We start from the raw sequence: 13,135 nt of genomic DNA on the forward strand, positions 1-13,135 counted from the left end.
GCGGGAAAACGAGATGCGGGGAGCTCCATAAAAATGGCCCGCCAAATTTATGCAGAAATGTGAGACACAACAAGCGCACAACACAACAAAACATAACACAACACAATGTGGTTGTTGGCCGATGAGCAAACCACATTAAAGACGGGTCGGACACTCCTCCCACGACTCCAACTCCAACTCCAACTCCGAGTGAACCATGTCTATGAGCTATAGGCCTTAGCCCCAAATCCAACTGAAAGTCGGACGGCAAAGGCGACGGTTATTAATTGACTGCGGCCAGAAAGTTGCACCGCTTCGAGATGGTTTAGATGTTTCTTACTTTGTAGAGTGCGCCTGACATTTTGCAATTGCGAATTGCATTAGTTAGAAATTATGGCCGCCGGCGGGGCTAATTGATTCACTTTGTGGCAGTGCGTAGTGAGACTGCAGGTTCCGGCTGGCAGATCTTGGCTAAAGGTTAGAGTGTCGCAGCTCTGAATTATGACCTCGTCGGCATTGCGGCTGCTTCATTAATGAGTTTCCACTTCTGTGGCAGGCGCGTCAAATGCCGCTCTGCAAAGACACACTCGAAAAAATAGAAGTGCTTCGTTTCAGCCCTTTCGTCACGTCCTCAAATAAACAGTTGCGCTATTTATATTTTTGAAACATTTTCATAAATCACTTTATGGGGGTAAAAGGTGTTACGTCACATAAAAAAATATAATTACTATTTATTTTACATAAAACAGCCAATCAAGCAGCAAATAACGCCGCACAGCTTAATGTGCGATGGTATATGAAAGAAAATAGTCTTTATAGTTAATAAAGAAAAAAGAAGGCTATAAATCTAAAATGGGTTTTATATTTCGAAGCTGTTTTATGTTCTATAGGAACACGAATGTTCCTATATAATCATACGGCAAAAGTGCGCCTTCTGTTTCCACAACTATTTCTCCATGTGCACGCTTGCAGTCGTACCTGATTCCGCGGGATTTAAACCAACTCAGCGACTGGGGAGCCACCAAGAATCAATTTATTAACACGTTGCCCCAGAGCCTGGCCGTTTTGGCAAGTGGAACTGGAAATTGGAACTGGGCGGGCCAAGGCAAATGCCAAAATGCAACTTCTGCCGCAATGTGGTGCTGCTGCTGGTGGCGCAGCTCAGTTGCGAAATTGCTGGAAATTATTATTGAATTCTTTTTGTCTTGCCGTTTGCCATAAATGTTAGCCGCTTCTCAAAGGCCCAGAGGGTCCCACCCACTGTATCAAAGTGGCTGGCTGGAATTTGCATGTAGAAGGCATGTAGAAGTCAGGTGGAGCCGTCGTTCGTTACCATTTCTGCGCCTTTCGCTTACCACAAATTGCCGCAGTGCCAAATTGTGACAAATTTTATTAGCTGCTGCACCTTTCGAGCAGAGCCCACGAACCCACGCGATTCACATGTGGCTGTGATGCTATCTGCATTGTAAACATGACAGTTTACCTGCTCTCCACACTTCTTAATGGCCATTTGAATTGCAAATCTGCGGTTCAACAAACCCCAGAAATCCGAGAAACACGACCCGCTACTTTCTACTGACCTCAATTAAAAAGCATCTGGATGGAAATTATTGCATAACTTTTGTCTACTGATTGGGTGGAGAAATGTCTCTCCTTATAACTGGGTTATCGTCTAACGGAGTGCTATAAAAAGCGCAGAATCTTTCCTACGCGCTTAGTATTAGCATAAATCATGTTCGCATTGGTAAGTAGCGGATGGCTCATGAATGCCCTGGCGTTAAGTGACTCCACATCATTTTTCTTCTCGTTTTTTCTTTAATTTTTTATTTTTTTGGGGAACTTCCAGCTATTGATTTTGACTGGCTGCCAGCTGCTGTGGAGTTCGCCTGCTGAGAGTACTTCCATTAACGAACCGGTGCCAATCCTCAAATCGGTGGCCGAACAACTCACCTCGGGTTCCTACCTATTTTCGTACGAGACCGCAGATGGCACCTATCGGGAGGAGCTGGGCATAGTGAGCCGGAGCTCCGATTCGAAGAGCTCTGATGACGATCTCGAGGTGTCCGGTATTTATCGCTATATCGACGACTGGGGCCAGGAGGTGGAGGTGCGCTACACGGCGGACAAGAGTGGCTTTCTGCCCCATGTTCGGTACATATCCAAGGGGAAGCCTATAAACCATTTCGCATAGAGCCATTATCTTTGATGGGCGCACATTCTTGAAAATGTTAGCCAGACAATTACCAGAGCCGAGCGGCGATACAGGGGCGAATGCCGGCTTTTGGGGTCCAAGGAGCGCCACACAGAAAAAAATAGTTGCAAAATAGTATTATTATAATCTTATTCTATTTATTCACTATCTGCGCAGAGTAAGATAAGCAAATAAAATGTTTAAAAACTACACTTTAAGTAATATCATTTATCATTTTAGATACATTTTGTGATATCTGAGCAAAAAAAGGTATAGAGACATACAAAAACGTTTTACGGAAAGTCTTCGGGTTTTGTATAATTTTAATGAATACATTTTTTTGTGTGTCAAGTCCAACAGCTGAATTTGGTTCCCCTTGCTCATCGCAAAGCTATTTAATTTGCGTCCGATCTTTGAAATTAGTTAAGCCGTAAAAGTTATAAATTGTGGCAGCAGCGCAGATTGCCCTTTTGCCAGATCGCAGCCAAATGTCGCTGGGTGCAAGAAATGAATTAGTATTTATCACCCCATGAAGTACGTAACGAAAAAAACACACGATCGTTAGTATCTAGCCCCGGAACTGGCGATGATTGAATTAATGGCGCCGCAATGTAAATTAAATTGCTGATGTACCCCTTCGCGGTTCTGAATCGAGCCATTTGTCAGCGGAAGATGTTCGATCGATAGTTACAGATATGGGTAGATAGATAGATAGATAGATAGCTAGAGAGATAGATAGATATTCGCCCTGGGCTAGGGGCTACACCCCGGCGTGTCTCATAGTATAAATTGCATCGAAGCTGACATTTTACACATTTCTGGGATTGGTGTGAAGTAGATTGTGGTGTAAAGTGCGAGGTGCGACTGATTAATCGCGGCACCTGGCGAGTGGGTGAAGCCGTGTAAGTTATGCAGTTGCAGAGGCCGTTAATGTGGCCGCCGAATGATAATCGGTGTCATCGATCGCCATGTGACTCAGATGCCACCAGCATAGTGACATATTTTCGAAACCCAGTCTCGAAAACTGACCCATCCGAGACCTTGACATTTGGAGCGAGACGAAATGATATTATTGGAGCTTTTGCGGACGTAGAGTCCGCATGAAACGGGATGCAAACATGTTTAGCATGTTTAAGCGAAAGAGCCGAAAGAGCTGGATGTGGTCGAAATACTGATAGAGGAGTGAGTGGCTATAAAAGCCAACTGGCCGATCCACTTCCAGTTCACACGCGCTTTAACTCTCGCTTTCTACGCTCTCCAAAATCTCAACCAAAATGTGCAAGATTGTAAGTGGTCCCAAAAGAGGATATAGATCGAAATTTTTAGACTATCAGTTCGAATATCCCATGAACTGTATATTATAAGCTAAAGTGGAAATAGAAGGGGACTTGCAGACTCGAAGACAGCATAATGAGTGATTATATTATGATCTCCTGCAGCTTCCTCTCTTCGTCCTCGCCGTGGTAGTGGCCTGCTGTCACGCTCTTCCCGTGGAGCCCGAACGCGAACCCGTGGCCATCCTAAAGTCCGAGATCATCAAGCATGAGGATGGTAGCTATGACAGCGCCTACGCGTCAGCAGATGGAACCTCGCGCAACGAGGAGGCTGTTGTGGTGGACAAGGGTACCGACGAGGAGGCTCTGGAGGTCAAGGGATCCTACAAGTACATAAACGAAGATGGCCAGGAGGTGGAGGTGTTCTACACGGCGGGAAAGAACGGCTTCGTTCCCTACGGCAGCATTATCAACCCGGAAATCACAGCCGTAGCTGAGGCAGCCAAGGATCTGCCCAAGGAGGTGAAGGCGGAAAAGCCCTAAAAAGTGTTTCCTGAATAAGATCTCGTAGAAGTTAGTAAGATAAACGACAAGTCCCAAGTATTATCACTTGGCAAACTAAAATAAAAGCCAACGCGACTGCGATAGAGTTGTTTTAATCTGTCTGTGTGTTCTTCCAATTCGCATACATTTACTTTTGCACATTTTAGTTTATTTAGCATGCACAGAGAAAAGTGGGTGCAAATAAAGCCATCTTATATTTTAAAACTCATTTTGTATCTGCGCTTCACCTAAGGTATTATCCATATTTCGTTCATGATTTGTCTCAGTGCACAAGGGACATACCCCGCTTAAAAGACCTTGAAACCAGATCCAAACGTGGCACAGTATCAAAGTCTGGGACGTCGGACGATTGAGCACACGTTTGGCCACTTTGTAGTACAGTGAGCCCTGGGGGCATCAGACGAGAGAGACACCTGCTTCAATACATCATTACACGCTTAAACATCGTCCATTAGCTCGAATCAAAGACGAAATAAAGATCTAACGAAACATAAGAATGAAATTGGTTATATAATGAGGCATAAATCATCTCACAATTTGCATATTTTGTAGGTTTCAGACTCTCAGTATAAGTCGCCTTCCTGTTTACACTCCGTATGCATGGATCTCGCCCTTCTCCAGAAGAATTAAAACTCCCAGAAAGAAGATGTAGTACGTAACGAGCAGAAAACCACAAGCTCGTCGCAGTTTGAAGTTCGTGGTTAGCACGGAAAGCATCGAGAAGCCCATTCCGACCTCCAGGAAGATGCAAACCGTCTCCCCAAATCTACCTTCCGATGGCTGCTTTAACTTTATCCCTTAAAAAACGTAATATCGCAACATTTACCGTGCTACTTACGAAAATATTGCCGGGCGCTTCTATAAACGAGTTCACCACCAATGGCATGGCCAAGAACACAAAGGATCCTGTAGAAACAGAAAACCCATTTAGCCTTCTTCAACATTAGCTATGACTACCCACCAAATACTGGTGCCGAGAAAGTGGCCGTCATTGCCATGCGAGGCCATCCTTGGTGGGACAGTGAGAGATTCGCCACCAGGTCGTTGCTACTCAGTGCCCAGCAAATGGCCGTGGTCAGCGAGAACTCCTGGCTCACTTTCAGTACGGTCGCCATCGTAAAAAACATGGCATTCACCTCGGTAGTCAAGCAGAAGATCAGGAAGACGGCGGCTAGGAAACCCATGCTAGATGTAAACTGTAAGTTAAACTCCATTTGGTTATCTTTGTCATATCTGACGTCATTAAAACGGAAATGAGTTATTCGAGATTAACTGATAAAACTAGCCTACTTCTGTAGTCATTCCCATATATATTCATGTGCCAATATGAGGTTAAGAGCAATATTCTTAGTCATTAAGGTGAAACCGGTTACACACTTGGGAACGTGCCTGAAATATGCGCTAGAAATACCGAAAACTTACCCTGAAAAACATGGGCGGGGTGTCAGTGCGCGTGAGAAAGAATATCATGATAGCCACAGGAACCATGGTGATGAGCACAATCATATAGACGGCAACACCCGCAACGCTGTACCCCCGAACTGAAATACGGATCGTGAGGTGAAAGAGTGCTGTCTTTCTAAAGATTAGGTAGCCTCTTACGTATGATGTAAGCCATATAGGTGGGAACAAGCAGCACTTGCATGTTGAATAGCAGCTTGGACCATCCGTACAGAGGCGCGTTCATGTCGACCTTTGGTATGAGTAGTCTTAGCAGCATGTCGATGGGCTGCTTCACTATCAGATACAGCTTAACTAGGAGGGTTCCACGTTGAAAGCGATCCTTGTCAAATTCGGTGACGGTGTTCCAGAATTGCCGGAACAGCCGCTTATTTCGACTTCCGTGACCAATGGACGAGCGATCGATTTGCGGGCGCGTCAGTGGCAACTCCTTCTGCGGCTTCAGTTCCTCCAGCTGCAACGCCTCAGTCACATTCAGTTGTCTTTGCTCCATTTCTGATAAAGAGAAAATTATGTTCGAGCTTAGTTTGTTAATAACAAAAAAAAGGGGACTCACTTTGAATGCGGGCAATCAGCAAGTACTGATCAACGATGGTCACCACCACATAGCCCACGAAGATAAAGGCACTGGGCAACGCAGCTACCCAGCTGATACCCTGGGGTCGCTTGTGGATGTAGTCCATGTAGACCGTGTTGAGGAACAGGAAACCAAAGTCCCGAAGGTAAGTGTTTGGCTGCATGTGGAAGGGCTTGGTCAGGATCACCAGTCCGGCCACGAAGAAGTGCAGAAACATGGTCTGCGACATGCACGCGAGGAAGGAGTACTTGGAGCCCTGCATCCTCGAGGCGATTGCCGTGAAGAAATCCGGCGATCCGCTTGCAACGGCCAGAACCGTCACTCCGGCCGTGCTCTCGTTCATTCGCAAAAAGTCTGCGATCACCATCAAAGTGGGACAAAAGCTGGGGGAGAATGTTCAACCATTTTCATATCACTGCCAATAAACAACTCACTAGTTCTTTATGGTTATCTGCATCATCCAGAAAACGTAAATGGCAATCAGAAACATGCCCAACACACTCCAGAAGGAATTAAAACTGTTTCGGACGTCCACCTTGCAGTAATGCCATGCCAGGTAGTTGAACAAGTTCATATTGATTAGACAATCCGATGTTTTTCGCACAAAGTTACATTTTTGTGACTCCAGCAGGTCGTGGACCATGGAGCAAGTGGTTTCCTCACGCATTTTGAACTTGCTATACAATTCCCCTAACTATTATTTCTTGAGAGCTGATCGAAATCCCGAGGCTTTCTAATGCTGATAAAATAAGAGAATGCTTAAAGTTCTTTCAAATTACGACAATTTTAACTTGTGCACTCTTAAAAATATCACGCTATTGGATTATTGCAGTTTATTTGTTGCCAAATATTGTTTTATGCGGTTTGCGCAACAAATAAGCGCCATTACTTTGATTTAAAAAAAAAGTATTTTAAGTCGTTAATGAAGGCCAGCTTTATGAGATCCATAAAAATGTTTTTGCTAAAATGCTTTTGTATGTATTCCATTAACAGTATTTTGCTTTGCCGGATTACTAATTAACGAAATATCTTCATTTTCTTTGTGTTCACTAATCTGTTCGCGCTTGAGTCAATGGTAAATCCTTCTATATTCTACAATAAAGTTATAAGCCATGAGCGTCATGCCAACAGTTCTATGTCGGTGAGATAATATTTCTGCGGCCAGCTTTCTGCTTAAATTAGCACTAACCAGAGCGAAATTTATGATAAGTATTTATATGCAGCACGGAATCCGCATTTCACATGCAGCTGCTGTCGCTCCATTCGAATCGAGAAAGATGCGGATTTCAGATAAGGAATCGGTTTATTTCTAGCCAGTTAAATTAGATCGCACTTGGTTTTAAATTAAACAATACTTGGGTAGTCTAGTTTCTAGGGGAGCTTAGGCAGTCTTGGTCTCAACCTTCTTCTCCGTCTCGGTCTCAGCCGCAATGGCGCTCTTGACCTCCGCCTCGGGCACGGCATCGAGGACCACCTGGACGGGCACCACCTGGGACTCGGCGGGCAGGGGCTCGGATTTCTCCACCACAACCGATTCCTTGGCCACCAAAGGCTCCTCCTTCTCGACGGGAACGGCTTCTTTCTCGACAGCAGCCTCCTTCTTTTCCAGTTCCTGGGAGCGGGCCTTGCGGTACTTCTGCTCATCCTCGGGAACCTTGGGCAGGAGGGCGGCTGACTTAGCCAGCTCGGTTATCTCCTTGGGGATGATGGTGCCAATGGGCACGAATCCGTTCTTGCCGGCTGTGTAGTGCACCTCCACGGTGTTGCCATCGGCGTCGATGTAGCTGTACATGCCGGAGACCTCCAGGGTCTCGTCCTCGGTACCGGCGTTCTCGATCACGCCCTGCTCCTGGCGCATGGACTGGTCTCCGCCCTCGTAGCTGAAGTGGAAGGAGCCGTCGGGGTTCTTGTTCGTCTCGAACTTCAGCAGGGGCACAATCTCGCGTTTCTCGGTGGTGCTGTCCACCTGGCCAATGCTGGCGGCCAGAGATCCACTGGCCAGGGCCAACAAGCAGAGGGCGATTTTGAACATTTCGGTGGCTGTTTTTGTGATGGTTGGTGAGAGTGGAGGGAAAGATTTGGTGCTTTCTAGGCGGGAACTGACGGACGACTTGGCTTACCACATCTTCCATCCACTTTATATACCGGCGTTCAATGTGCGCAGCAGCCGCAAATTAGCATCTTCCAGTCCCATTACGCCATAACCGAAAAATACAGAAATATACCCAAAACAAAAACGAAAGAAAAAATGGAAAAAACACAAAAGACATTCTATGGAAGCACGCAGAATGTGTCTTAATAAAACACTCACATCTTAACGACACCATTTGCATACGAGTATCTGTGATTCAGCGACTTGGCTAAAACGTAAGTCACCAAAAAAAAACAGAGGTCAAGTGATAAAGCCCATGATGATGGGGCACTGTAATGAGATCGATTTGGGCCGGTTATCCGAATTTCCAGCAATCGCAAAAAAACCCGCCAAGACGGCTTGATCTTCGTGTCCGAAACACGTCATAAACTTGTTTCGCATTCGCTGGCAGTCAATCCATCACTTTAAGTGCCCGAAATATCCAGGCAAGCTGATTGATTGCCAATGTTTAGGAAACTGCACTCGATTAGCATAGTGCTGCATAGTGCTACCAAAGACATTAGAATAACAAGATGCGTAACGGCCATACATTGGTTTTGCACTATGCAGCCACTTTTTTGGTGACGCCCGAAATTGCTCTCTTTTCGCTCGCCAAAAATTGAGAGCGTAAAAATCTAAAAATAGAATTGACTTGCTTGTGTGAGTAAAAACAATAAAGGAGATAGTGTGTATGTGTGCGTGCTTGTGCTAGAAGACGATTTTCGGGCCGAAATCAATTTTGATCTAAGAAACAAATTTGATTAATGTTTTGGTCAATTTCGATTCGTAACTATTATGGTTTGAAAGACTTTTTTTTAATATTCGTTTCATAAAAGCGCCGCTCGAATTAGCTACCGTTTACATATTTATATTTATATTGATAATTAATAATATGTAATATATTATAATCGGTACCCAGGGAACACCACGGGGAGGCCATTACAATTGTAATGGGGTCTTATATTTATATGACCTTCGAGTCGACTTGAAATGTTTAAATGTTTAACATTAAAACATTTCCATGTTCCCCAACTAAGCTAGTTTTCTAACTATTGCTTTTTATTATATATCGCCTCTTTTTTTAATTATATAATTTAATTTTTAAAGTCGTCAATTATTTGAATGTTTATATTTTTTCACTTATGAGATAAAATGCTGAGTTTAGCTTGACTTTTTTGTCTATTAGCAATAACAGTCCACTTGCAATGCTTAAAAAGCAAAACTTTTATAAGTTTTTTTAAAAGATCTATTTTATGCTCATAACATTCATTTTCTACATGAAACCATAATGAGAAATCACTACTCTCATTTGTGCACTTAATGCATTGGTCTACAATAAATTTTTGTATACACATTTGTTTTTTATTATTTTTAAAAATATTTTCAAAAACTTTAATGTGTATTTTACAAATATTAAAAAATAGATCAGATGGTGCCTTTAGTTTTCCAAAGTCCGATTCTGTCGAGTAGTTTTTCTCATGTATAAAAAGCTCTGATGGAGCTGTTAAATGCTCGGTTTCTTTTAAAATTACCGATCTGCATTTATCGCAACTGGATCCCTTTGCAATATATCCAACAAAATATCTACTCGAAGTTAATTCAATGGGTATATCATTGCACAAAAAATTATCTATATTTTGGTCAAAGTACCTCTCATTGCCTTCTACAATTTCAGAAAATGATACAGAGTATTCTTGCTGCTGTATTTCTTTTTTTTCAATGCAAGGCTGATATATAATCGAATCGAACTCTATTGGCAACATTACATCATCATCTGATTCGCAATTAGAGTTTTGGGAAAATTTAAAAATGTGTAGGGATATAAGCTTGGCAATTATTACATTAAATTCATTAACTGAAGGATTTCTGCAGTTACCACCTTTTGCTCGAACGCACGCAAATATATTTTCAAGGGGATCCTGGTTAACTCTACTTGTTAAAAAGAAAAAGTGGTCCGTGTGGTCCTTAAATATATCTTTGACGAGTCCAAATATAGCTTCAGTAGTTTGGATCAAGCCATCAAGACAATATATATTATTACCGTGATATTTTACGCTCCTTAGGTATTCCTGCATTTCCTTCAGTTTATGCCAAACAGTATTGTTTACTTGAAGTGCGCATTTCATGGGGTTTTTGTCAGTTAATACTCTGCTATTCAGGCAATCAAAGTAATCATTAACTTTTTGGACAAATGCAGCAGTAGAAGCTGCAACTTCGGGACTATTTCGATTAAATTGCTTGTTTTGGTTACAAGCTTTAATTGCCGCTGCAACTGTGTGACTAAGTGTCTGAGTTGCCAAACATACCCGCATTAGCTCAAATCTAGTTGGATTAACGTGACTCCTTGTTAATTTAGTCATTCTCGTTACTGATCCCTGATCTAATTCATAAACCTCTCGGATGACATCAAAGTCAACTCGTCCGTCAGGGGTTTCAAAATTAGCTTTTAGAAAATTATTTCTAATAGATTTGAAAAGATGCGGAATGTCATAAAACATATAATATTTCTTACTATTTAAGGTAAAGTAAGGTTTCTCATTGGTGACTTCAAGTAATGAGGTACATTTTCTGTTGTTACCTCCTTGATCATAAACAACACCCCTTACTTTGAACCCAATATTTTCAGCAATATTAATGTTTTTATAAATAAGCTTTTTTAAGCAATCGCCTTTTATATTTGTTTCCGGCACGAAATAGTTCAATATAAATTTCCATTTCTTTAAAATACCCCGGATCACAAATACGCAAATGTGGCTTCCCATTTTATTAGAGCGATCAATTAAATGCTCTAGTCCATCTATTATATCAACTGATACATTATATGTTAAGTTTTTTTTTATTGCTACTTCATCACAAGTTAATATGCATTCTTTATCCGATTCATTCATTTCCTTAATGGTTTCTCTAAGGGCTGAGTACAAACATTCGTTGTCTCCCGGCTGTAATTTTTTAATGCTGTTCCACTTTTGTAATGATGATGGACTGGGAAAATTTAATTTTAAAGAGTCCCTTAAAAACGTATATGTGGAAGTCGACCTGTAATATATGCTCTGAGCAAACAATTTTTCGGAATCATTCCATCTTGTATTTGTGCCTTTTTTTTCTTTCAGAAGCATTTTTACCAATATTTTCTCATTTCCCGTTAAATTGATTTTATCAATTTGAGAAAGTAGGTTTTTTTCGGACTTAGATTCCAACCTTATTATCTTTCGTTTTAAATTTGAGTTTTCTTTCCTCAGCATTTTAATTCGAATTTGTCTTTCATCAGACATTTTCTTATAAGAAATATATTTTTTTTGAAACACTTTTAATGTTTTAGTGTTTTTATGACACTGACGACATATTTCAACAGGGGACTGTGAGCGATATCTTTTTTGCGCAGGCGACCTTACAGCATTAAAATTAATTTCATCATTATTATTAGATGTCATTAGGTTTCGATCTGGAATTGTTCCTTTCCTCAGATATCTTACCCCAATATCATCTGGGGAGAAATGATCGTGGCATAAAAACAGTGATGAAGTGCTTGCCACAAAATCCTCCGTAAATTGACACTTTTCCGCCCATTTCATTAAAATTGTTGGATCCTTTTCAGGAAAACTAAACAATTTAAGGGTGGGGAAATCGCGCCTAGATTTTTGGCAGTGTGGTAAACTGCACTTGTTCCCACTTATGTTTTTCCTTTTCTTTTCGGCCATAGCCAGGCAATTCCAATTGGCCAATCAAATATTTGTATATTAAAAATAATAAATTTTAGCTCTAACCTTTTTCAAAAAGCAGCAGTAGCAGCAGCACGTAGTATTAGCGCGTAAAATTACGAAATTAAGTTTAATTCAGTTAACTGAAATTTTCTCTTATTTATCACTACCAATCGCAATTTATAATTCGCACATATATTTCCGTACTTTAGCAATGCAACCAAACAACTTTAATTAATTGTAAACACAATTTTAAAGCGAAATTTAAAAAAAATCGAGGAGCTCTACGTATAGTCAGCTTTAAGCAAACGTATTAAGAGAAAAAGAAAACGTATTAAAAGGAAAAACAAAAAAATTGGCGCGCTTTTCTTCCCACCCATAATTGCGCGCTTTTTTAAAAACATCAAAACAAAATAAAAAAAAATAATTTATCTGAATCTTATTTTAATTTTAAATATTGAAAATTGGTAATTTTTATACTAGTAATTTGACTAAATAACTATAATAAATAATAAAAACATATACAAAGTAAATTTTAAAAACTACTGTAATTTAAAACAAAGAATTTAAAAAAAAAAAAGAAATTACATATAAAATATAAATATTTCATAAAAATAATTCATAAAGTAAAATATTATTTATAAAATAAATAAAAATATGGAATCTGTTTATTGCAAAATTGATTTCTTGAAGCACGAAGTGCGGACATAAGCACCGAAGAATCATTGTCTTCTTATATTTTTCACACGTCGCACGCTGAATACTCTAATGACAATTATTCTAATATAAAGTCATCTTTTAAAAATATTATGCATTTTTTTGTACATAGATTGTGCTATTATTATTTCTGTGTTAAATTTGAATAATTGTTATGTTAAGGCAATGCAAGACTAGAGTTTTTAAGTGGTGTCAATTTATAAAAAATAATATAGATTTAAAGTCTAAGAACTTCTAAGATGAAGGGCATATTTTGTCATTTTTACAATGCATGTGCATACGTGTGCACCAATACAGTGGTCAGCTGTCGCTGTATGCGTACAAGAGAGCTGGTGGCTCTAGAGCTCTCCGCTCTCTGGCTTTTGAATAAAATTTCGAGAGAGCGAAAAGCCACTTGAAAAGCCACCACGAAAAAATCGTGTGCAAAAAAATCGTATGGCGTTACGCATCTTGTTATTCTAATGTCTTTGGTGCTACACGCTCCAGCAGACAAAGGGGCATAAATTAAGATATAGTACATTTGAGGTGCGCTTAAAACAAGTG

General features: G+C 40.8%; 4 protein-coding genes across 4 annotated transcripts; 2 read left to right on the forward strand and 2 right to left on the reverse strand.

Annotated features, from left to right (window-relative positions):
• The first annotated feature begins 1,711 nt into the window (after nucleotides 1-1,711).
• LOC6529303 (larval cuticle protein 1) lies at nucleotides 1,712-2,356 on the forward strand. The gene is given in 3 exon segments (XM_002090272.3): nucleotides 1,712-1,723; nucleotides 1,826-2,138; nucleotides 2,141-2,356. Coding segments are annotated over 3 exon segments (387 nt in total). The 3' UTR covers nucleotides 2,203-2,356.
• Nucleotides 2,357-3,072: 716 nt separating this feature from the next.
• On the forward strand, nucleotides 3,073-4,103 carry LOC6529304 (endocuticle structural protein SgAbd-6). The gene is made up of 2 exons (XM_002090273.4): nucleotides 3,073-3,456; nucleotides 3,610-4,103. Exons 1-2 carry the CDS (start codon nucleotides 3,445-3,447, stop codon nucleotides 3,985-3,987), a joined length of 390 nt encoding a protein of 129 aa, XP_002090309.1. The 5' UTR covers nucleotides 3,073-3,444; the 3' UTR covers nucleotides 3,988-4,103.
• Nucleotides 4,104-4,179: 76 nt separating this feature from the next.
• On the reverse strand, nucleotides 4,180-6,792 carry LOC6529305 (mitochondrial sodium/calcium exchanger protein). The gene is made up of 8 exons (XM_002090274.4): nucleotides 6,481-6,792; nucleotides 6,026-6,429; nucleotides 5,611-5,964; nucleotides 5,431-5,549; nucleotides 4,970-5,204; nucleotides 4,847-4,914; nucleotides 4,543-4,788; nucleotides 4,180-4,488 (listed from the first exon to the last, which is right to left on the reverse strand). The coding sequence occupies exons 1-7, from the start codon at nucleotides 6,711-6,713 to the stop codon at nucleotides 4,594-4,596; spliced, it is 1,608 nt and encodes a 535-aa protein (XP_002090310.1). The 5' UTR covers nucleotides 6,714-6,792; the 3' UTR covers nucleotides 4,180-4,488; nucleotides 4,543-4,593.
• A 538-nt stretch (nucleotides 6,793-7,330) lies between these two features.
• On the reverse strand, nucleotides 7,331-8,169 carry LOC6529306. Its single transcript, XM_002090275.4, has one exon. The coding sequence runs from the start codon at nucleotides 8,076-8,078 to the stop codon at nucleotides 7,428-7,430; it is 651 nt and encodes a 216-aa protein (XP_002090311.1). The 5' UTR covers nucleotides 8,079-8,169; the 3' UTR covers nucleotides 7,331-7,427.
• Nucleotides 8,170-13,135: the final 4,966 nt, after the last annotated feature.

The sequence above is a fragment of the Drosophila yakuba genome, chromosome 2R, assembly GCF_016746365.2.
Source record: "Drosophila yakuba strain Tai18E2 chromosome 2R, Prin_Dyak_Tai18E2_2.1, whole genome shotgun sequence".
Taxonomy (NCBI): domain Eukaryota; kingdom Metazoa; phylum Arthropoda; class Insecta; order Diptera; family Drosophilidae; genus Drosophila; species Drosophila yakuba.